This window comes from Astyanax mexicanus, chromosome 9, assembly GCF_023375975.1.
Source record: "Astyanax mexicanus isolate ESR-SI-001 chromosome 9, AstMex3_surface, whole genome shotgun sequence".
Classification (NCBI taxonomy): Eukaryota; Metazoa; Chordata; class Actinopteri; order Characiformes; family Acestrorhamphidae; genus Astyanax; species Astyanax mexicanus.
Window position 1 is genome coordinate 45034291 of NC_064416.1, and position 24550 is coordinate 45058840.

At 38.7% G+C, this 24550-nt stretch overlaps 1 protein-coding gene and 1 long non-coding RNA gene across 3 annotated transcripts; both read left to right on the forward strand.

Annotated features, from left to right (window-relative positions):
- LOC111197561 (very long-chain acyl-CoA synthetase) lies at positions 1-24279 on the forward strand. Of its 2 annotated transcripts, none has more exons than XR_007440639.1 (10): positions 1-517; positions 6433-6642; positions 7700-7858; positions 11959-12083; positions 13960-14154; positions 16054-16144; positions 18159-18357; positions 19266-19363; positions 21691-22084; positions 22230-22360. XR_007440639.1 is itself a non-coding variant. In XM_022687025.2 (10 exons), the coding sequence occupies exons 1-10, from the start codon at positions 55-57 to the stop codon at positions 24143-24145; spliced, it is 1848 nt and encodes a 615-aa protein (XP_022542746.2). In that variant the 5' UTR covers positions 1-54; the 3' UTR covers positions 24146-24279. The 2 variants fall into 2 exon arrangements, 1 of the variants encoding a protein (XP_022542746.2); XM_022687025.2 differs by lacking the exon at positions 22230-22360 and adding an exon at positions 23969-24279 and having other exon boundaries at positions 21691-21821.
- On the forward strand, positions 22513-23705 carry LOC125804531 (uncharacterized). Its single transcript, XR_007440640.1, has 4 exons — positions 22513-22606; positions 22665-22780; positions 22839-23186; positions 23506-23705. It is a non-coding gene; the product is annotated as an uncharacterized LOC125804531 (long non-coding RNA).
- Positions 24280-24550: the final 271 nt, after the last annotated feature.

Below are 24550 nucleotides of genomic sequence, written 5' to 3' on the forward strand. Positions count from 1 at the left end.
TTAGGTGGACCTTGAACGGCTCGGGACTCTGCAGAGCGCTGCAGATCAGACGAGATGGAAGTACTATACACTGTTGTTTTGGGAGCAGCTTTAATTTTGTTTTTTTGTTTCTTTAAGTTTCCTTATTTCCTGCAGGACTGCAGGTTCATGAGGAAAATGCTGGTAGTCCGTTCCAAGAGGATGAAGTTTAGAGAGAAAACTCCTTTCTACTCAGTTCTTGATTGTTTTCTGGACGTAGTAAAGAAACAACCACACAAGCCCTTCATCTTGTATGAGGATCAGGTGCACACTTACCTGCAGGTGGACCAGGCGAGTAATAAGGTGGCACAGGCACTGCAGTTGCACGCTGGTTCCACCGTGGCGCTGCTTCTGGAAAATGGGCCGGTGCTGGTGTGGATGTGGCTGGGCCTGTTTAAGCTCGGATGTCCTGTTTCCATGCTCAACACCAACATCAGGACCAAATCCCTCCTGCACTGCTTCAGATGTTGTGGAGCGTCTGTCCTGATCGCTGGAGCAGGTATCGTCTCATTCAGGCCAACACAAGAGCTCATATAAAACAATTTATTTTAATTTCTTTACCCTTTCTTTAACCGGTAAAATCTACCTCGAACATTTGTGTGTCCTTTTTTTAGATTTGTTCAGTGTTATTTTGTTGTAAGATGCAATTCGGCCTTCCATTCCTGCTAATTAAATCTCATGCTCAAAGCGCACCTTTAACCTCTCTTTCTTAGAGAGTAACAATATAGTATTGTTGTCTTATCTTGCTACTTAAGTTCTTTAAATTGTTTTCTTGGCCAGTGATTGCATCAAAATCGTGTGTCTGGTGTTTTCATTTCATTCTGGTCTGTGGTGCTGCACTCTCTGACAATTAGGTTCTTGATAGTTGGATTATTGGTTTATCAGTCACTACCTGTGTTAGCTGAGGTTAGCATAGTAAGTAAAAGGTTTTATGGGATAGTCTGGGACTCTGCTCCCAGAGGGCTTCAGTTGTACTGCTAAGGAACCTTTGGCAAAATGTTAAATTCTTCTTTTTTTAACATATTTATATATACAATGGCGCAAAAAAGTATTTGCCCCTTACAGTTGTTGTTTTGTTTTTGCATTTTTGTCAAACATATAGACTATACGTTTTTCAGATGATTAAAAAAATTTAAATCAGACAATGTAACCTGTATAAATATGATTAAAGGGTGATTTCATTTATTAAGGGTTAAAAAACTATCCAGACTAATCTAGCCCTGTGTGAAAAAAGTGTTTGCACCCCCATAAATTAACTGTGATTAATCACACTTTTTGGAAAGCTGAGTTCAGGTTAACTACTAACCACAACCAGGCCTGATTACAGCCAGACCTGTAGAATCAAGAAATTACTTAAATACAACCTGTCTGACATCATGAAGCAGATAAAAGATCTCAAAAAACAACACCTTATGCCACAATCTGGAGAAATTCAAAAACAGATGAGAAAACAAATTCATTGATCATCTATCAGTTTAGAAAAGGTTATAAAATAATTTCTAAAGCTTTGAGACTCCAGTAAACCACAGTAATTCACTATTATTCACTAATGGAGAAAACATGAAACACTGGTGAACCTTCCCAGGAGTGACCGGCTGACTGAAATTACTCCAAAAGGGCATGAACAACTAATCCAGGAGATCCCAAAGGAACCCAGAACAACATTTAAAGAACTGCATGTCTCACTCGCCTCAGTTAAATAAGTCCACCTTAAAAAACGAAATGAAGATTTTGAACTGGCCAAGTCAAGGTCTGATTGAGATGCTGTGGATGATAATAAACATGCTGTTTATGCTGGAAAATCCTCCAGTAAGTCTGTATTATAATAATACTGTAGATAAGAAGATTTGAACAAAATTCCTCCACAGAGAGGAGAAAGACTCGTTACCAGATATTAGTAAAGCTTAATTGCAGTTTTTGCCGCCAAGGGTGGCACAACCAAGCTATTAGATTTAGGGGGCAAACACTTTTTTTTTTTTTTTTTTTACAAAGGGCTAGATTTGTTTGGATATTTTTTCCTTTAATAAATAAAATTAACATTTAAAAAGTTTTTTTTTTTTACTCAGGTTATCTTTGTCTGATATTAAAGTTTGTTTGGTTATTAGAAAAAAATGTCAGTATGACAAAATAGCAAAAACAAAAGATATCTGTAGGGGGCAAATACTTTTTTTAGGCTTTTTAAATGAGGATTACCCAAAGATTTACTGTACTTAGCTCTCACAGTAAGTGTTTTTCATCCAGTGGGACTCGGCTCCCAGTGTGCCACAGTGTTTCTGCTAGGGAACTTTTGGCCATTTGTTCTTTGGGGTTTGTCTCTACCAGCTTTGCGCATCTAGAGATTGAGATTTTTTCTCATTCTTCTTTATAAAACAGCTGAAGCTCAGTCAGGTTGGATAGACAGTGTCTGTGAACAGCAGTTTTCAGATCTTTCCACAGAAACACATAAATATATTCTTAAATATATCCTAAACCATTCCACTGTAGCTTTGGCTGTAGGTTTAGGGTCATTGTCTTGTTGGAAAGATTGAACTGTATTTGGTAGGGGTGAGACGAGACACTAATATCATAAGACGAGACGAGACATTATACTGGGTTCACGAGAACGAAACGAGATGAGATTTAAAAATAAAATTTTAAAGAAGGCGTCAAAAATGAAAAATGGATTGAAAACTAAAGTTTTATTTGACAAAATCATATAACGCAAACTTAACAGACTGGTTTCTCTCACGCATTGATTATATAAGAAATATAAATAAAAATAAGAAAAAAAAAAAAAAAAACTTTTCTGGGTCTTATATAGTGCAAACAATAAGTGCAAAGTGCTTCATTATTGTAAGTGTCACATCCTGGTCTCGTCTCGTGTCTGTGTGTCTTCCCCACGTGACCTGTGCTCCTCTGTGTCTCCCGTCTCAGTACTTTTCCACCTGTTTCTCATTTGTTGCTCCGCCCCTTCCCCAGGTGTTTCTAATTATAGTGTTTCCTGTTTCTTTAAATAGCCCTCCACTGCCACCTTGTCCTCCGTCGGTCTTTGCACCTTCCCCTGTTGTTTTGTCTCTCTGTTGTTTCACCGCGTTTCATAGCCCTAGTCCTTGCTCTGTGTTTACCTCTGTTTATCTCTTGTGTATATTTCTAGTTTCCTTTATTTCCATTGTTTTCTCCCTTGCCCTGCTTAGTTTAGTTCCCCTTGTCTAGTTTAGTTTCTTGTTTAGCTCTATGTTCCCTGTATTTAACCTTAGTCATTTGTTTCTCGTTTATTTCTTGTTTTCACGTTTATAGTTTATTGCCTTGTTTATTTTCTAGTTTATTTCCCTTGTATATATATTCCTTATTTGTTTATTATTATCATCGCTCGTTTGTTATTAGTTATTTGTGTTTCTTTGTTACATGTTTACTTGTTCCTCGTTTCCTTGTTTCTTTGTTATTTATTTAATAAATTATTTATTTATATCGCCCTTACCTGCACTTGTGTCCGCTTTCCTCGTCACCCTGCCTGGGTCATTCCGTGACAGTAAGTCGCTTTGGACAAAAGCGTCTGCCAAATGTAATGTAATGTAACGTAATGCAAACCACAACCAGTCATATTAAGAATGTCTTTTTTTTTTTCTCCTAAATCTCTTGTAATTTAACTATGCATAAACATATCCAGTCATATTAAGACTATGCTTGAAGTGCAAACAGAGACAGAACATTTTTTATACAGAGCTAAGGGATTAGTACACCTGCCTATGAAACAGTCACGTGTAGGATTTACTTACAGTATTGATATATGGTTTGTGTCTTGTTGGTCACTCTGTTACCGTCTGCTGAGAGCTGCTCTCACTGCTCAGCCACCACACTCGCTGCTGGGTTGCCAGATCCCTCTTAAAAAGTTTTTTTCGCAAGACAGGTTTAAGCTTGACGAGAAATATCGTCACGTTTAAATCTCGCGAGATATCGTGCCACGAGATCTCGTCACACCACTAGTATTTGGCTCCATCCATCTTCCCATCATCTCTGACCAGCTTTCCTGTCCTTGCTGAAGAAAAGCATCTCTACAGCATGATGCTTACACCACCATGTTTCACTGTGAGGATGGTGTTTTCAGGGTGATGAGCAGTGTTTCTTTTCCACCACACATAGCGCTTTGCATTTAGGCTGAAAAGTTTAGCTTGGGTCTCTTGTGAACACAGCATGGCTTGTTGCCAAACTGCAAACAGCACTTCGTACGTTTTTCTTCTTGACACTCTTCCATAAAGGCCAGATTTGTGAAGTGCATGACTTCTAGTTGTTCTGTAGACAGTTTCTTCTATACAGTTGTGGATTTCTGCAGCTCCTCCAGAGTGATCATGGGTCTCTTGGCTGCTTCTCTGATCAGTTCTCTCCTTGCTCGATCTGTCAGTTTGGGTGGAACATGGTCATGACTTCACAAGCAGTAGGTTTGCAGGTGTAGAATACTTTTTTTTTAATCCGTTTTTGGATGATGGATTGTTAGACAGTGCTTCTTGGGATGCTTAAAGCTTGGGATATGTTTTTGTAATCTAACCCTGCTTTAAATTTCTTCTCCACAACTTTATCTCTGACCTGTCTGGTGAGTTGCTTGTTCTTCATGATGCTGTTTGTTCACTAGTGTTCTCTAACAAACCACTGAAGCCTTCACAGAACAGATGTTTATACTGAGACTAAACTACACACAGCTGAACTCTAGTAATTTATTTAGTGACTTCTGAAGGCAATTTATTCCACTGGATATTGAATACTTTTGCATGTCACTATTGCAGTTTTTTATTTGATTAAAATGTTGAAAACCATGTATTATGTTCATTCCATTTCACAATTATGTATTACTTTGTGTTGGTCTATCACTTCAAATCTCAATAAAATACAGTTAAGTATGACAAAATGTGACAAAGTTCAAGATGTATCAAGGTGAAAATTAGAAAGAAAAAGACCAGCTCAGAGAAACAGAGTTTGTGCAGAAAAACCTCTAGCTGTACAGGTCACTGTCGCTGCACCATAACAGATAAATACGTAATCTATTACTGTAATCACACGATGTCCCAGGACAGACAGTGCAAGAGGGTAGTGAACAGGAACAAAACAAGGTTTCACCATGTTCACCCAGTTACCCAGTTCACATAGAGGAACTATAAAAAAATATATGTTTTATTGGTTTATATGATGTTTAAGTCTCTTATGTAGTACTGTTGAATCGAAACAGATTTTCTGAAAAACAGAGGGATACAAATACTTTATTACCTTACTTAAAGGAGAACTTCGGTGTAAAATGGACTTTTGTTGTTGTAAAACATGATAAAAAATGCTTACATTTGATGAACAGCACACCTCTGTTCTCCCACAGCGTTCCAAGATACAGAAATGTTAACAGTTTGTCCAAACACTCTTCAGACTGGGTGACACGGGGCATAATTTACCCTGATAAATCACTTTTTCCACCGTTTTCCAGCTCAAAGTAGCTCCACACCTCCTTACTAGAATCCGGAGAGCCCTGATATTTAAAACAAGGCATTAATAACTTCACTGCACAAGAAGCTTATTAAAAACCACTATTTACATCCTATAACGCTAGCTTCAGCTCCGAGCGCCGGCTGTAGAGTCATTGTAGTATCAAGTTTTACTACACCAAAAGTCCATTTTACAGTCCATTGGTTATCTATACTTTACTGGAGTAATTATTTTTCAGATGTTTTTTACTTCTACTAAAAATAGTCTTGTTACTCATATTTAATTTCAGCTCGTTTTCATTCCGGCTTCTCATCCTTCAATAAAACCCCTATCCAGATAAATCTCTCCATCCAGATAGAGTGAATCTGATTGTGATTGGATGTAGAGAAGTATGAACATGTACTATTCTGACTCCCTACGTCCCCCCACCACACCCCCAAACACACACTCCAGCAAGAACATAGCAGATGTATGTAGTCTAGTATGAAGATGATCCGTGCAGAGACTCAAGAGAACTCCAGATAAACTCCAGTCCAACTAAACTTCTTTAATATATTTACTATATTCTACTAAAATACATTCATTTACAATCAGCATATATGCAGCTGAAACAGAGAGAAGCCTAGTGCATCTCAAATGTATCATCATTAAAATTTTAATAATAGAACATTATAGTTATTATTGTGTACTGCACTATAGGACCCTGTGGTTCAGCCTAAGCTTTTGTCCTTAATGACATTTTCTGTCCTTATTATTATAGTAAAAAGCTTGAGTTGATTCTTAAACTTCTACAGAAGTATTCTAAACCCTAGTATCTGTACTTCTACCTACAGAGTAATTGATGGAGATTCTTTTACACTTTTGATGATAAACTCATTGTAGAGTTTCTGTTCCCCTTTACAAATCATTCACAAATGTGATGTGTCAATTTTCTCACGTTTCTCTGGATGATACTGTGGTGTGTTTTCTCAGAGCATCGAGAGGCAGTGTGTGAGGTGCTCCCAGACCTGCTGGCAGAACATGTGCGTGTGTATATCCTGGGGGATGCAGGTGGGGTGGAGGGGCTTCACAGTCTTACTGAAAAAATACAGCAAAGCCCAAACACACCTGTACCTCACACACTCAGAGACAACATCACCATGAGCAGCACTGGACTCTTCATCTACACCTCAGGAACCACAGGTACACACACACAGTTACATTACATTCTGTATTAGTTTTTTTGTAACAATGTGTTTTTAGGTGTAATGATATACAATAATTTATTTGTTTTATTAGAGAAAATGAAAATGTGTTTTTCTATTACAATTGACTTTGTACAGATTTTGAAAATGAAAGAGCACATATATTTATATACAGATATTAGGCCCTATCTTGCACCCTTTGCAAGACACGTTCATTGCTCATTGCTATCTTACAATCCACCAACAGTCTATTGTGCATCTAAACAGCAACTGTGCTTGTGAATATATCTATGCCGATAAGCGTGTTAGTCTGAAAGTGAGGTGTATTCAGGTAAATTTCTTAGAAAAAAAAAAAAAACAGGTGCATCACTGACTGAAAAAGTTCATTGCTATCTTGGCAAAACAGGCATGCAACACATACAAAATAAAATAACATTGCTGTTTCTGTAAATTGCCTGCTTGTGCATCTTCATAACGAGAACAAGCAAGTCAGTTTCCTCTGCTGAGAAACACAGAAGCACTGCACTGTTTAAATAGCAATCCGCCAGTCAGAGTTTTAGAGCGCACCTGCCTCCTATAGGGAATGGCAAGGTGACTTGCTGGTTTATTTTATGTTACACTCAAAACACACTCATGCTTTGAATTAAAATAATTAGTACATGCCTTTTGTGCTTTTAAGCTGCGTAAGGTGTACTTTTCCTGTCGTTACGATAGCAAAGACACAGTGACACACCCTAAATCAAGCTGCACGGTGCACAGTTGGACCCTGAGTCTCTTATCTCTGTTACTACAACACTAGAAATATTGATGACCAACACAAACTGTTCAGCAGCAGATTCCGAGATTCTGTTTCTGATGTGTCTTAGTGTGACTTTGAGCTGATAAAATGTACAATATGTGCAGAAACAGGAGAAGGTGTTAATGTTAAGTGTTTATTGCAGGGTTTATGTTGTGGATGATGCACTGTGTGTTATTGTTATAAAGATAATGCTGAATGTGGTCAGTTTTCAGCAAAAATCAAGCCATAACACTTTTCACTTTGGGTGTTTTTGCAGGTTTACCTAAAGCAACACTGATTCCTCAGGACAAAATATGGGGTGCACCATTTTTTCCATACCTGACAGGAGTGAAGGCGGATGACGTGTTGTACATCCCGCTGCCCCTTTACCACGGAGCAGGACTGCTGATTGGCCTGGCTGGTGCCATAGAACGAGGTACGTCTACAACTAAGTTGTAGTGTTGAAGTTGTAGAGGTACGTCTACAACGTCACTTTCTTTCTTTGGGCCTTACACTCTGCACAAGTCACGGTGCAATGCTCACCGCTATCTTACACCCTGTCGAACCTTCCTTCTGCATCGTTTAAATAGCGACAGAGTTTATAAATATATCTACTCTGTGGTGGTCTGGAGGTGAGGTGTATTTAAGTAAATTTCTGGCACATTGCTATCTTGGCAGTGGAAAACACAGGTGCATCACTGACTGATTTAAACACTGTTTTTGCTATGTCCCTTGTCACAAATGAGTAAGGTGAACGTAAGTGCAGATATATATTGTTCATTGTATTTAAGAAACAAGATGAATGAAAAAACAGAAAACAAACATGGGTAGCGCAAGAACTAACAAAACTAAGAACAAAACTAAGCTTAACTAAAGAAACAAGAAACAGAAAAACTAGAATAACACTAAGAATACAAAATTAACAAACTTGGCACTAGGGTTGCAACGGTATGAGATTTTCACGGTATGATAACCGTTTTAGAAAATACTGCGGTATCACGGTTATCACGGTATCACAGTTTGTTACATATATTATTAAACTGACCCTTAAAGAAATTACAACAAAGGTTTTTTGTTCAATTAACTATATATTGTAGAAACCTGGAACAACTATAATTTTAATGTCTCTTTAAAAAAAAAGAAGCTGTACACCATCAGGTGAAGGAAAACAGGTTTTTCCACTACTCTTAAGGGCATTAATTTTATATATATATGTAAATATATAATATATATATACATATATATATATATATACACTGCTCAAAAAAATAAAGGGAACACTCAAATAACACATCCTAGATCTGAATGAATGAAATATTCTCATTGAATACTTTGTTCTGTACAAAGTTGAATGTGCTGACAACAAAATCACACAAAAATCATCAATGGAAATCAAATTTATTAACCAATGGAGGCCTGGATTTGGAGCCACACACAAAATTAAAGTGAAAAAACACACTACAGGCTGATCCAACTTTAATGTAATGTCCTTAAAACAAGTCAAAATGAGGCTCAGTATTGTGTGTGGCCTACACGTGCCTGTATGACCTCCCTACAACGCCTGGGCATGCTCCTGATGAGGTGGCGGATGGTCTCCTGAGGGATCTCCTCCCAGACCTGGACTAAAGCATCCGCCAACTCCTGGACAGTCTGTGGTGCAACGTGACGTTGGTGGATGGAGCGAGACATGATGTCCCAGATGTGCTCAATCGGATTCAGGTCTGGGGAACGGGCGGGCCAGTCCATAGCTTCAATGCCTTCATCTTGCAGGAACTGCTGACACACTCCAGCCACATGAGGTCTAGCATTGTCCTGCATTAGGAGGAACCCAGGGCCAACCGCACCAGCATATGGTCTCACAAGGGGTCTGAGGATCTCATCTCGGTACCTAATGGCAGTCAGGCTACCTCTGGTGAGCACATGGAGGGCTGTGCGGCCCTCCAAAGAAATGCCACCCCACACCATTACTGACCCACTGCCAAACCGGTCATGCTGAAGGATGTTGCAGGCAGCAGACCGCTCTCCACGGCGTCTCCAGACTCTGTCACGTCTGTCATGTGCTCAGTGTGAACCTGCTTTCATCTGTGAAGAGCACAAGGCGCCAGTGGCGAATTTGCCAATCCTGGTGTTCTCTGACAAATGCCAAGCATCCTGTACGGTGTTGGGCTGTGAGCACAACCCCCATCTGTGGACGTCGGGCCCTCATACCATCCTCATGGAGTCGGTTTCTAACCGTTTGTGCAGACACATGCACATTTGTGGCCTGCTGGAGGTCATTTTGCAGGGCTCTGGCAGTGCTCCTCCTGTTCCTTCTTGCACAAAGGCGGAGGTAGCGGTCCTGCTGCTTGGTTGTTGCCCTCCTACGGCCTCCTCCACGTCTCCTGGTGTACTGGCCTGTCTCCTGGTAGCGCCTCCAGCCTCTAGACACTACGCTGACAGACACAGCAAACCTTCTTGCCACAGCTCGCATTGATGTGCCATCCTGGATGAGCTGCACTACCTGAGCCACTTGTGTGGGTTGTAGAGTCCGTCTCATGCTACCACGAGTGTGAAAGAACCACCAACATTCAAAACTGACCAAAACATCAGCCAGACAGCATAGGTTCTGAGACGTGGTCTGTGGTCCCCACCTGCAGAACCACTCCTTTATTGAGTGTGTCTTGCTAATTGCCAATAATTTCCACCTGTTGTCTATTCCATTTGCACAACAGCAGGTGAAATTGATTGTCAATCAGTGTTGCTTCCTAAGTGGACAGTTTAATTTCACAGAAGTTTGATTTACTTGGAGTTATATTGTGTTATTTGAGTGTTCCCTTTATTTTTTTGAGCAGTGTATATATATATATATATATACACACACGTTACACACATTACATGTCCTCTAAGAAGTAAAGATTCTGTATTTAAAATATTCAGTACAATTTTTTAAGTTTAAATTATTTAATATCTGATAAACTGAGCCTGGGTCAGTGTCTGATCTACAACTGTTGTAAACGTCCGTTTTACTGCCAAGTTGGTATATAACCAAATAATGCAGAAAGAGGGGATTTATTTCTGACATGATCCTCACAATAGAGATTTCTATTTTAAGGCTTTCACAGCGAGTCTGGTTTTAACACATGAAAAACAGGCACGTCAGAATGTGAAAATGAACGCATGTAAATGAACGGCGTCTTTCACATCCAGTCCGGCCGGACCTTTACACGGACACGTGAATCCGTCGTAGCGCGCACTTCACGCCTGTACCTGCGTGCCCAAATTTCGGATAACTCAGCGCTTTTGCGGGCGCTTACCGCATGGGTTGTGCACGACTACAAAGAGGTTTTATTTAGGTTCAGATTAAAATGATAAACTAAACACATACTTTGCGCTGCACAGCGGGGTGGTGTTCTTGGAGATGGGAGAACAGGTTTGGCGTATGTCCACCTTTAGCTGTGACTTTACGGCCACATTGATTATAAATCAGATAACCATCCTCGGGTGCGTTCGACGGGTATCCGAAATAGTCCCACACTGCTGATTTTAGTTTCGCCTTTTTGTAGGCGGACAGAGGTTTGTTTAGTCTGATGCACTTTCTGCCGTTCTCACCGCTGTGTGCTGAGTAGCTGAAGCGGAGCAGAGTTGCGCATGCGCGGGTGAGTTTCTCCGCTGGCTTGCATTTTACTGGTAATAAGCAAACACACACGGTATGATAACCGTGCATTTTAATACCATGGTATACTGTGAAACCGGTTACCGCTGCAACCCTACTTGGCACACTTACTTAACAAAACAGACCTGGACAAACTACAAAACTGATACACGCATATACAGAAGACACAGATGCAAAAGACCCGACCAGCAAACACTCATACAATGGGCTATTTATACATTATATATATATTCATAAGGTGACAACACTAATGGCAAGGGCTGGCTCGGGGCGGGGCTAGGGTGGGGACATCCAAAACACACCAATGATTCATTAACAAAATTACTACATGCCTTTTGCGCGTTTCGAGCTGCACAAGGTGTACTTTCCCTGTTATGATAGGGCAGTGTTCCAACATGATGACCCCAAATATGATGACACCTCCAAGACAACCATCTTTCTCTTTCTAAAGATATTGAGAGTAAATATGCTGGACTGGCCAAGCATCTCTCCAAACCTAAACCTTTTTTACGCACCTGTGAGACATCTTCAAAAGGTGGAGGAGTGGAAAAGGATTCCAGTGGAAACCTGTAAAGTAATAGTGAACTCCATGCCCTAGAGAGTTAAGGCAGTACTGAAAAATAGTGGTGGCCACACAAAATATGGCACAGTTCTATCAAATACTCTATTTTGTTTATATGGGTGATTTAGACATGAATGACTGTGTTGAGTTGTTTTGAGGGCACGTCTTTAGTGTTGACCCATGAGAAGATATATAATTAAATATTTACATGAATTTAAGGTGTGTTCTCATTTTGTGAGCTAACCCTAGTGTATGTATACACTGTTTTGTAACTAGTGAGTAGAGTTTGTGTTCCTGACTCAGGTTGTGTGTGTGTGTGCAGGTATCACAGTGGTGTTGAGGAGGAAGTTCTCAGTGTCTCAGTTCTGGAAGGACTGCAGGAAGTACGACGTGACAGCGTTTCAGTACATCGGAGAAGTCATGCGCTACCTCTGTAACACACCTAAGGTATCATATAAGCCCCCTCAGACGCAGACCATTAATGCAGCTGATCAGCCTAGATAAGTTAAGGTGCTTCTACAGTTGGCACTGGAGTAATGAAGCTAATGTAGATAATACATATTAATATAATAATGGGGTATAAAAAATATATACCCCATTAATTACCACTTATGCTACACTGTAACTATTTGCTGCATTTTTTTTGACAGTAAAATTTTACAGTAAATAACTGTTAAATTATATTTCCTTGTGAAATGGACTTGAAGTGAAACATACCAAACCTTTGTCGAGTAGCCCACCTATGTTCACCAACAGCATTATAAAATACACTTTGAAAGTGCAGGTTGTTTATTAAAGGTCTCATTCCGTAGTTTTTTCATTCATTTTTAAAATGCCATGTGAGCTGTTTTTTTTTTTTTTTAAAGTGCTTTGGTGATCCGGTGTGATGTGGGTGGGAATGATGAGATTTTGGTGCTTGCTCATTAATATTCACACATGCAAACATATCGCCTCTGATTGGCTAACAGCACTAACAGAAACGTTTTAAAATAAATACTTTTTTACACTAATAACAGTCTTTGCAATGTCATATATTACTCTACAACATGTGTAATGCCATGTGTAAAGTGCAGTTTAGCCACTGACCCAGTCTTAGAGTTTCTGTAGTATGCCAAATCCACTGGAGATCCTATGTAAACCTATAGTTACTTACAAACAGAGGGAGCAGGCAGATGCCCAGGCAGTTGGAACAAAATCGTGGGGTGGATTTTTAGTTTTTTTTTTTTTTTTTTTATAATTTTATTTCTAATTTTTTCCCATTTTCTCCCCAATTTACACGGCCAATTACCCAACCCATTCATTAGGACTCCCCCTATCACTAGTGATACCTCAACACACCAGGAGGGTGAAGACTAGCACATGCTTCCTCCGATACATGTGAAGTCAGCCACCGCTTCTTTTCGAGCTGCTGCTGATGCAGCATTACCGAGCAGCCAGCGCGCTTGGAGGAAAGCGCAGCGGCTCGGCTCCAGTACATCAGCTCACAGACGCCCTGTGCTGCAGACATCCCCGTAGGAGTGATGTGGGGAGAGAGCGCCATCTACCCACCCAGAGGGAGCAGGGCCAATTTTGCTCCCTCTGACTCCCTCTGATGGCAAAGCTGCATGAGCTGGGGTTCGAACCGGCGACCTCCTGCTCATAGTGGCAGCGCTTTAGACCGCTGGACCACTCGGCGCCATGGATTTTTAGTTTTAACTAGTGTAAACAGAACTGCTTCAAAAATACACCTACTTATCTCAGTTGTACTTCGCTTGTGGTGTTCCATAGACAAATTCTAACCATTTGTTCCATAGCTCTGAATTACTGGGCAGAGCAAATAAGAACACAGGAACGAATGCGATGTTAGCTCCTATGTGATGAGATGACGTCGCTGAATGACTTTAGCTCTGTCTGTGGGCGATCTTGAGCCGAGGTGGGCGGGGCCAGCAATACTAATTCACAGGATGATGTAGACACGGTGATTTTCCTAATCGACTTGTTTTTTCTGAATATTTTCTTTTACTAGCTGCTGCAGACAATGAAGGCTGAGGAAGAGTTTATGTGCAGCAACATATACAACTCAGAGAGACCTATAGTATTGCACATAGAACAAAAAAAAGTAGATTTTAGCGGAAGGACACCTTTAAAAACACTGTTTATATGGAGGTGGGCTATTCGACAAAATTTCATACTTGTTATCATTTATCACTACTACCCAAGTCCATTCCACACTGGATTTCTTCTTTAAATATTTGCTCAAATGGAGCTTTGTTTTTAAAAACGACCTGAATATGGTGCTGTAAGTCCATCACACCATCTGATGTCCTGAATGCTGCTCTTCCAGACAGACACCGACCGTCAGCACAAAGTCAGACTGGCCATTGGGAACGGGTTGAGGGCCGACGTGTGGCAGGAGTTCCAGCGTAGGTTTGGATCTGTGGATATTCAAGAGTTCTACGCTGCCTCTGATGGGATCCTGAGCTTCATAAACTATGTGGGGAAAGTGGGAGCTGTGGGCAGAGTCAACTTCTACCAGAAGGTGAGTAGGTAGGACCAAGTCCCAAACCAGTCAACTCAACTCTTCTGGGTTTGGTCAGGTTTTGGCTTTAGGTGCAAATTTTATGATTGTGTTTGTGGTTTTACAGTAGCTGTTAAATAAAAGTAGCTTGGCTGTTTTTATAGTTGCACACTGGAGGATGCTTTATCTCTTCTGGTTACTGTTGCATGGGTGTGAATGAAGCTCATGCTCTTCTTTTAATAGCTGCACTCCAAAGCCAATATTCTAGCAGAGGAAGAATACTTAATTTTTTGGCTGTTTCAAAGTGAAAAATCCTTAATATATGGCCTACAAATATAGCTATTTCTTCCAAAAAGAAATACTATTTTTTTCTCCTTTGTGTGCTTTTTAAGTTGAATTGTGCTATAAATTATACCAAACAAATTGCCTCAACTAACTTATTGAGTTTCTTGTTGAAAGTTGGTCTTACTAATTTATCTGTGTGGCAAAATGTACAAATTGTTGTTGAACCATAGTTAAGGCCAAGCCAACTACTGCACCTGAGCTTTTACCTGATGTTGGTCACGGTATTTGCATATTGGGTGTTTCCACCCACCTCTCACTCACCATCAGTGTGTAGTCATTCTCCTTAAGCTGCTGCTGCCTTTCTTAGGATTTATTTACAGTATTGTGCAAATGATTTGGGCACCTGTGGGAATTTCAGTAAAGAAAAGGCTTCTTATCTGTAAAGTAAATGTTTATTAGCTCAGTAAAACACTAACTCAAACTGCACACAGCAATTTTTTTTTACAAAAAAAACAGAGCAGCTTTTACAGCCCAGTTTTACTTAAACATCTCCTAATCTCTCCTCCTCATCTGAGTGTAATAGAGTTATTTCTAGTTCTCATCATATTAATCAACACCTGGTTTGGTAAATTGGTAAATGGGGTAAATCAGGTGAGCTGCTGAAGGAACTGAACATAATATACACATGCTGGCTGAGAAGCATCCAGAAGAAATCTGGAATCTCTACACTTTGTTCTTCAGCTTGGCTCACAGGATATAACACACTTATCTAAAAATGAGAATTCTTTGTTACGTTTTACTGTACGTATGTTTATTTTTGGATAGGTTGTGGTGTTTTTTCCAGAAAAAAAACACTCATATTGCTGAGATAAATGGATTAGTGTCATTTGCTTTGGTGCCTAAAACTTTTTCACAGTACTGTATGTGTAATATAATAGTTAACCCTTGTGCGATCTTAACATTCTTTTTACTCCTCTTGTCCTACAGGTCAAAAATGAGCCGCCCTGCCAAACCCTCTAAATAAATCAGCCTAATTAAATACAAATAATTCAAATTTGAGTACACTGTTGGCCCTGGAGTCATGCATCAAAAATGACCTATAAGACAATCCTTGTACCCTAGTGGTGAACAGCCCACATGGAAACATAAACAAAAACAAAGTATACTTTTTTGTAATGATGGGGTGCCTTTAGGAAAAGTCATACATTTCAAAGAGATAGTTTAAGGTATTTTTTCTAAAGCTAAACATGGTAGCTGGTCACTTTTGACCCGCAAGACAACACAAGGGTTAACTACCTGGCTTCAGTGTTGCAGGTTATAAGAGCAAGTTGCTATGATTTGTGTTGCTGAGTGTATGAGAGTTTATATGCTGGTCACATCTGCATTACTGCAAGCTTATATGACTGACAATAAAACAGATATGTAATTTTAATAATTCCCAGACCAGGATTTTGTAAAATGTGGTAAGTGATTTTAATACATTTTAGTAAAGCTCTAATTTTGTATAAAAGATGTGTATACCCAACCATTACTCAAATAAATTACTCCAATTTCTTTCAAATAAAATCAATTTATCAGATTTAACAGTATGGAGGTAGACTTTGTGTTTTTGATTACGGAATTTTTTTCTTTCAGAAAATGTTTCCCCACGCACTGATTCAGTACGACGCAGAACGAGAGGAGCCAGTCCGAGACAGGGAGGGGCGCTGTGTACCTGTTCCCACAGGTCAGACTACATCTATATACAGTCAAATGAAAAAGTTTGGGCACCCCTATTAATCTTAATCATTTTTAGCTCTAAATATTTGAGTGTTTGGAACAGCCATTTCAGTTTGATATATCTAATAACAATATATCTAATAACTGATGGACACAGTAATATTTCAGGATTGAAATGAGGTTTATTGTACAAACAGAAAATGTGCAATATGCATTAAACCAAAATTTGGGGCAAAAGTATGGGCACCCTTATCATTTTATTGATTTGAATACTCCTAACTGCTTTTTACTGACTTACTGAAGCACAAAATTGGTTTGTTAACCTCATTAAGCTTTGAACTTCATAGCCAGGTGTATCCAATCATAAGAAAAGGTATTTAAGGTGGCCAATTGCAAGTTGTTCTTCTATTTGAATCTCCTCTGAAGAGTGGCATCATGGGCTCATCAAAACAACTCTCAAATGATCTAAAAACAAAGATAGTTCAACATAGTTGTTCAGGGGAAGGATACAAAAAGTTGTCTCAGAGATTTAACCTGTCAGTTTCCACTGTGAGGAACATAGTAAGAAAATGGAAGAGCACAGGGACAGTTCTTGTTAAGCCCAGAAGTGTCAGGCCAAGAAAAATATCAGAAAGGCAGAGAAGAAGAATGGTGAGAACAGTCAAGCACAATCCACAGACCACCTCCAAAGAGCTGCAGCATCATCTTGCTGCAGATGGAGTCACTGTGCATCGGTCAACAATACAGAGACACTTTGCACAAGGAGAAGCTGTATGGGAGAGTGATGAGAAAGAAGCCATTTCTGCAAACACGCCACAAACAGAGTCGCCTCAGGCCTCAGGCAACTCTGTTTGTGGCTTAATTAATAGGGGTGCCCAAACTTTTTCATATGACTGTATCTATCTTGATCGACTTTTTCTAAATATTTTCTTTTACTAGCTACTGCAGACAATGTAGGTTGAGGAAGAGTTTTATGTGCAGGATCATACAACTCAGAGAGATCTATAGTATTTTACAAAGAACAAAAAAAGTACATTTCTTCTTCTCCGTTATAAGAGCCTCTTTCTCGGCCGGTAATCACGTTCATCCCTGAGGACAACATAATCTAAATTAGTAACAGAAGCTTCATAGAGAACACAATCATTATTCTACTATTTACACATTAAATCACTCAGTTACAGTTTAATCTGCAGTTATTCCGTCTAACAGTTAAAATTGGTACACCTTACGACTAAAGGGAGTTTAGCTTCCCCGGTGAATCGGCTAACCCGCTAAGCTAACAGAAGCTTTAGCCGGTCAGGTCTACCTTTTAAATCAAGTACAGGCAAAAACAACACTGGAAAACAACTTAAAACAGTGTTAAATGTACTAGTTTGATAAACACAAGCAGCAGTGAGTGGAAATACAGGAGAAAATTACTTACATTTGTACAGAACCCCCAAATAATCCCCAGCCAGGCTTAACTGATCCAGTTCTACCCACAAACACTGACTCCTCCTTTTATTCAGTGCTGTGAGGATGAAGGCCAGCATCTGTTGTGTTAAAGGAGAACTCTGGTGTGAAATGGACTTGGATTGTTGTGAATCATGATAACTAGTATGAACTTTTGTTAAATAGCCCCTGTCCATTCACCCCCAGCATTTCTTAATACAGAGCTTTTAGCCGACGCTCCCAACAGGCTTACACTGCTAGTGATAGGGGCATAACGTTACCCATGCAAAGAAAGGGCTATTTTTACACGGCACTTATAATTTGTTACCCATGGTTACATGTGAATCATTGAAAAAAATGAACCAGAAATCATAAAATACAATTGGATAACATATTGATCATGATGAATATAGAAAAAATACTGATTATTTGTTTAATTGAGAATAACACAATTTACTATAGGACCAAACACCTCCATATTCTTTTAATGGACTAGGATATTTTCCTTAGATATTGTCCTAAGATATTTTTCTTTAGAGACCATAAACCGAACATGAACAGTAAATTATTGGCTATATTTCTGTGTGCAGGTGAAACTGGTCTCCTGGTGGTGAAGATAACGAAGCTGGCTCCATTTGTGGGCTATGCTGGGAATCCGGAGCAGACGGAGAAGAAGAGGCTGAGGGACGTTTTTGAGAAGGGAGATGTTTATTTTAACAGTGGAGACCTGATGAGAATGGACAATGAAGACTTCATCTACTTCCAGGATCGAATTGGAGACACTTTCAGGTATAGATCAGCCTATGTTACTCTGTATTAAAGTTAATGTCTAGTTGAAATATACAGCTCCCTGCTTGGGGTTGTAGCTGGTTTCAGATGGACTAAGTTAGATTTAACTGATCAAATTGATAAGAGGCTCCCATTAGATAATTACTGCATGGATAATTTTGTTAAATGACCCTAACTGATGCAGTGAGTAGCTTCTCAATTGTTAAACAACTATCTGGAACGACTCATCCTGTGGTCCAACACATTATTAAAAATTGGAAGGACAGTGGGGGAACATCATCTTCCAGGACGGAATAGGGATAATTGATGGTGATCTGTGATGAAATCAAATCATAAAAAAAACAACACTAGAACTCAGGGATATGTTTAATAGTGAAAGTAAGAGCATTTCTAAACACAATGCAGCGAAGAAAACTCAAGGGATTGGAACTAAACATCTGTCTAGCCTAAAGAAAACCAATTATCAGTGAGGCTAACCGGCAGAAACAGCTTAAATTAGCTAAGGAGCATAAAGATTGGACTCTGAAGCGATAGAAGAAAATCATGTGGTCTGATAGGTCCAGATTTAACCTGTTCCAGAGTGATGGGGCATCAGGGTAAGAAAAAAGGAGGCTAAAGTGATGCACCCATTAGACCTAGTGCCTACCGTATAAGCCAGTGGGGGCGGAGCTATGATCTGGAGTTGCTGTAGTTGGTCAGGTCCCTGATGGTACGGGTATATTCCAAGATGTTAATGCCAGGAATTCAGTTTCTCAGCTTCTGAGACATTCTCACCCAAAACTTAAAGACTATACATCCAAACTGAACTTCAAGTTGTTTAAACTGGTGGGTTAGTTTGGTTAAGCTGGTGTTTAAATAATAATGTGTGTTACTGTACCCCTCCATCTCTGTGCTCTGTTGTTCTGCAGATGGAAGGGAGAGAACGTGGCGACAATGGAAGTTTCTGACGTTATGACTATGCTGGAATTTATTGAAGACTGCAATGTGTATGGCGTTGAAGTTCCAGGTACAACAGCTTCTAACTTTCTTTGCTTTGTCAGTAAAATAAATCTGCAGTAAAGCACCATATTACACATATTACACTTTAGTATAATCTGTTCCTAACATTTCTACATTCATTTTTTAAACCATGCTACAATACACATACTTTCCCTATAGTCCTTTTTCTGCCTAATAGAGTTAAAGTTTATTACAGCACCCATACTTAGGGGTGTGTATCACCACTGATTTCCCAGTTTGATTTGACTCAATATCGATTAATTTAAGTGTTATTTTGAATATGAAATGTAATTACACAAGGAACACTGAAACTTCCATTATTAAAATATTAGTGTTTATATTATGAAGACTTAACACAACAGTTAAGTCTTTTTTTATAATATTTAATGTAGCTTAGTTAATTGTGACACCATGCTTCACATCTCTATACAGGTTTAGACTGGCCCCTTTACTCAAATGTGGTCCCAGAGCATTAATGAGGCTTCAGAAGCCATCGTTTTCTACAACGCTGTACGAACATATATACTGACATTTTAGTAACATAAATCGAAAACATAACTTGTTTCATAAATTTCTTATTTATTTGCAAATAAAAGTCAAAACGTTACTCATATCCACTAGTTCAGAGATGATACTACAATTAGCATAGTGACAATAAAAAGACAACAAGCATTATGAACAATGTTAAGAGAGAAAACTTTATTAAATTAAAAGAAAAGGTACATTTTCTACTCTTTTAATAGAGTTAGATTGTGAAAAAGCACTTACACTTTCAATCTAGTTCAGTTTCTCCTTTTTTAATTGAGTTGAATAGTGATACAGTAGCCATACTTTAACTATTAAACAGTTTACATGCATTTTCAATTGAGTTAGGTTGTAATACAGTATATACTTTGGCTATAATAAAGTTTCTACTCTTTTAAGTTACGTAGATTGTGATGGAGTGCTCTTTCTGTTACTATGGTACAGTTTCTACTCTTTTAATTGAGTTACACTGTGATACAGTACACATACTTCCACTATATTGCACTTTCTGCCTAACTAATTTGGATTGAAATACAGTACCCAGAATTCAACTATAGTACAGTTTCTACTCTTTTAATTTTTGTTGAATAGGGATACAGTGCTCATATTTTCAATCTAGTATAATTTTTGTTATTTGAATTGATTTGGAGTGCAATACAGTATCCAGACTTTAACTATAAAACAGTTTGCATGTCCTTTCAATTAAGTTAGGTTGTAGTACAATATATATTTGGACTATAGTAAATTTACTAATAACTGAGTTGGATTGTAATACAGTACCCAAAATTTGACTATAGTACAGTTTATACTCTGTTAATTCAGTTGAATAGTGATACAATACTCATATTTTCACTATAGTACCGTTTCTGTTATTTGAATTGAGTTGAATAGTGATACGATACTCATATTTTCACTATAGTACCGTTTCTGTTATTTGAATTGAGTTGAATAGTGATACGATACTCATATTTTCACTATAGTATCAATTCTGTTATTTGAATTGAGTTGAATAGTGATACAAAACTCATATTTTCACTATAGTACCGTTTCTGTTATTTGAATTGAGTTGAATAGTGATGCAAAACTCATATTTTCACTATAGTACCGTTTCTGTTATTTGAATTGAATTAAATAGTGATACAAAACTCATATTTTCACTATAATACCGTTTCTGTTATTTGAATTGAGTTGGAGTGCAATACCGTATCCACAACAAAACAGTTTACATACCATTTTAATGGAGTTTGATTGTAATACAGTATGTATACTTTGACTATATTACAGTTTCTAGGTTTTAATTAAGTTAGATTACTCACACATTCACTATACAGTAGTACCATTTCTGTAGTTATGGTACAGATTGCAATATAGTATCCATACTTTACCTTAGTACAAAGTACTACTTAGTACAAAGAGTTTCTACTCTTTTAAAGATGTGATAAAATACTCATACTTTCACTATAGTAACAGTATGCATACTTTGACTGTAGTACAGATTTTACTCTTGAATTAAATTATATTTTGATACAGTACTCATACTTTCAATATACGTAGTGCATTTTCTTCTGATTGTAATACAGCACCCATAATTTCACCTGATTACAGTTGGGTTCTAATACAGTATCCATACTTTCATCTTATTACAGTTTCTGTTCTTTTATTAGAGTTGGGTTCTAATACAGTATCATACTCTCAATATTAAATAAAATCTGCTCTTTTCATTGAGTTAAATTATTTGACAATTAAGTTAGAATGCATGTTTTTTTAATGTTTTACATGTTGATATTTTTGTTTTTTATATTTCTAAAGGTCACGAGGGTCGTATTGGCATGGCAGCGGTTACTCTGAAAGAAGGCAGAGAGTTTGAGGCTAAAGAGGCGTTCATCCACGTCTGTAACTTCCTGCCTGTTTACGCCAGGCCGAGATTCATACGCATCCTGGTAAAATATTCACATGCAAATAGATAACACACAAATACAGAATATTCTACAGTGCTTGAGATGAAAATGGTTAGAGTGGGTTTTGAAGAGTATGGGCCCTATTGTAACGACCTATAGGAGAGCTGCATACCAAAAGTAGTAAAATGGGGGTGGCTTAACTGCTTTAGACTTTACGAGTGAAGCTTAACTAATGTGGATTCTGTATGATGAATGGGTGGAGCTGAAATGCTGCAGGATGAATGAGTAAAGCTGAAATACTGTAGGTTAAATGGGTGTAGCTGAAATACTGTAGGTTGAATTGGTGAAGCTTAATCACTGTGGAATGAATGAGTAAAGCTGAAATACTGTATGATGATTGGGTGGAGCTCAAGTACTGTAGTTTGACTGGGTGGAGCTTAAATACTGTAGGTTGAATGGGTGGAGGTGAAATACTGTAGGATGAATGGGTGGAGCTTAAATACTGTAGGTTGAATGGGTGGAGGTGAAATACTGTAGGATGAATGGGTGGAGCTTAAATACTGTAGGTTGAATGGGTGGAGGTGAAATACTGTAGGATGAATGGGTGGAGCTTAAATACTGTAGGTTGAATGGGTGGAGCTGAAATACTGTATGATAATTGGGTGGAGCTGAAATACTGTAGGTTGAATGGGTGGAGCTGAAATACTGTATGATAAATGAGTGAAGCTGAAATACTGTAGGTTGAATGGGTGGAGCTTAAATACTGTAGGTTGAATGGGTGGAGCTGAAATACTGTATGATAATTGGGTGGAGCTGAAATACTGTAGGTTGAATGGGTGGAGCTGAAATACTGTATGTTGACTGGGTGGAGCTTAAATACTGTAGGTTGACTGGGTGGAGCTGAAATACTGTATGTTGACTGGGTGGAGCTTAAATACTGTAGGTTGACTGGGTGGAGCTGAAATACTGTATGTTGACTGGGTGGAGCTTAAATACTGTAGGTTGAATGGGTGGAGCTGAAATACTGTATGATAATTGGGTGGAGCTGAAATACTGTAGGTTGACTGGGTGGAGCTGAAATACTGTATGTTGACTGGGTGGAGCTTAAATACTGTAGGTTGACTGGGTGGAGCTGAAATACTGTATGTTGACTGGGTGGAGCTTAAATACTGTAGGTTGAATGGGTGGAGCTGAAATACTGTATGATAATTGGGTGGAGCTGAAATACTGTAGGTTGAATGGGTGGAGCTTAAATACTGTAGGTTGAATGGGTGGAGCTGAAATACTGTATGATAATTGGGTGGAGCTGAAATACTGTAGGTTGAATGGGTGGAGCTGAAATACTGTATGATAATTGGGTGGAGCTGAAATACTGTATGATAATTGGGTGGAGCTGAAATACTGTAGGTTGAATGGGTGGAGCTGAAATACTGTATAATGAATAGGTGGAGGTGAAATGCTGTATGATAAATTTGTGGAGCTGAAATACTGTAGGTTGAATGAGTGAAGCTGAAATAATGTAGGATGTATGGGTGGAGCTGGAATACTGTAGGTTAAATGGGTGGAGCTGAAATACTGTAGGATGAATGGGTAGAGCTGAAATACTGTATGATAATTGGGTGGAGCTGAAATACTGTAGGTTGAATGGGTGGAGCTGAAATACTGTATGATAATTGGGTGGAACTGAAATACTGTACATTGAATGGGTGGAGCTGAAATACTGTAGGTTGAATGGGTGGAGCTTAAATACTGTAGGTTGAATGGGTGGAGCTGAAATACTGTACATTGAATGGGTGGAGCTGAAATACTGTATAATGAATAGGTGGAGGTGAAATGCTGTATGATAAATTTGTGGAGCTGAAATACTGTACATTGAATGGGTGGAGCTGAAATACTGTATAATGAATAGGTGGAGCTGAAATACTGTATGATAAATGAGTGAAGCTGAAATACTGTAGGTTGAGTGAGTGAAGCTGAAATAATGTAGGATGTATGGGTGGAGCTGGAATACTGTAGGTTAAATGGGTGGAGCTGAAATACTGTAGGATGAATGGGTAGAGCTGAAATACTGTATGATAATTGGGTGGAGCTGAAATACTGTATGATAATTGGGTGGAGCTGAAATACTGTAGGATGAATGGGTGGAGCTGGGTGGGTGTGTGTGAGCTGTTTGTTCTGTTTTTTTTCAGGAGAGTATGGAGCTCACTGGGACCTTTAAGCAAGTGAAGGTGACGCTGGTGAAGGAGGGGTTTAATCCTGAAGTCATCTCCCAGCCCCTTTACGTCCTGCAGGAGAGCAGCCACAGCTACGTCCCGCTCACCCACTCCGACTACAGCATGATTATAGCGGGACAAACATGTTTCTAAACACCCACACACTGAATGACTGACACTCACAATGATCTCAATTATCAATCCTGTTATTACTGTTAAATTAACTCCTCATCTTTTGTTACTGATATTATGCTGTACTTTAATAAAAATGATCTGATAAAATGAAATATTATTTTGGTTAATTTGAGCCGAATACTAACTTTAGAAACCACAAATACACACAAATGCAAACTTCACAGTCATTGGCCTTTTATTATTCTTCTGATGAAGCAGGTCAGTAGTTTTAATAGTACTACATATAGAATATGTGTTCAAAAAAAACGTACACAGAATCAGTTGCAGCATATCCAACAAAAAGGCAAAAAGTAAGAACTTTACATTTAAACATAGATTTTTGGCTGAAAAAAAAATTTGAGTGACATGAAAATTGAATGTTGT

What these genes read in the sequence shown, in the direction of transcription:
- LOC111197561 (XM_022687025.2), top strand. Translation starts at nt 55, where the DNA reads ATGGAAGTACTATACACTGTTGTTTTGGGAGCAGCTTTAATTTTGTTT. An exon ending in ACCTCTGTAACACACCTAAG is followed by an intron (nt 12,084 to 13,959) that starts GTATCATATAAG and finishes CTGCTCTTCCAG; the next exon opens with ACAGACACCGACCGTCAGCA. An exon ending in GAGTCAACTTCTACCAGAAG is followed by an intron (nt 14,155 to 16,053) that starts GTGAGTAGGTAG and finishes TTTTTCTTTCAG; the next exon opens with AAAATGTTTCCCCACGCACT.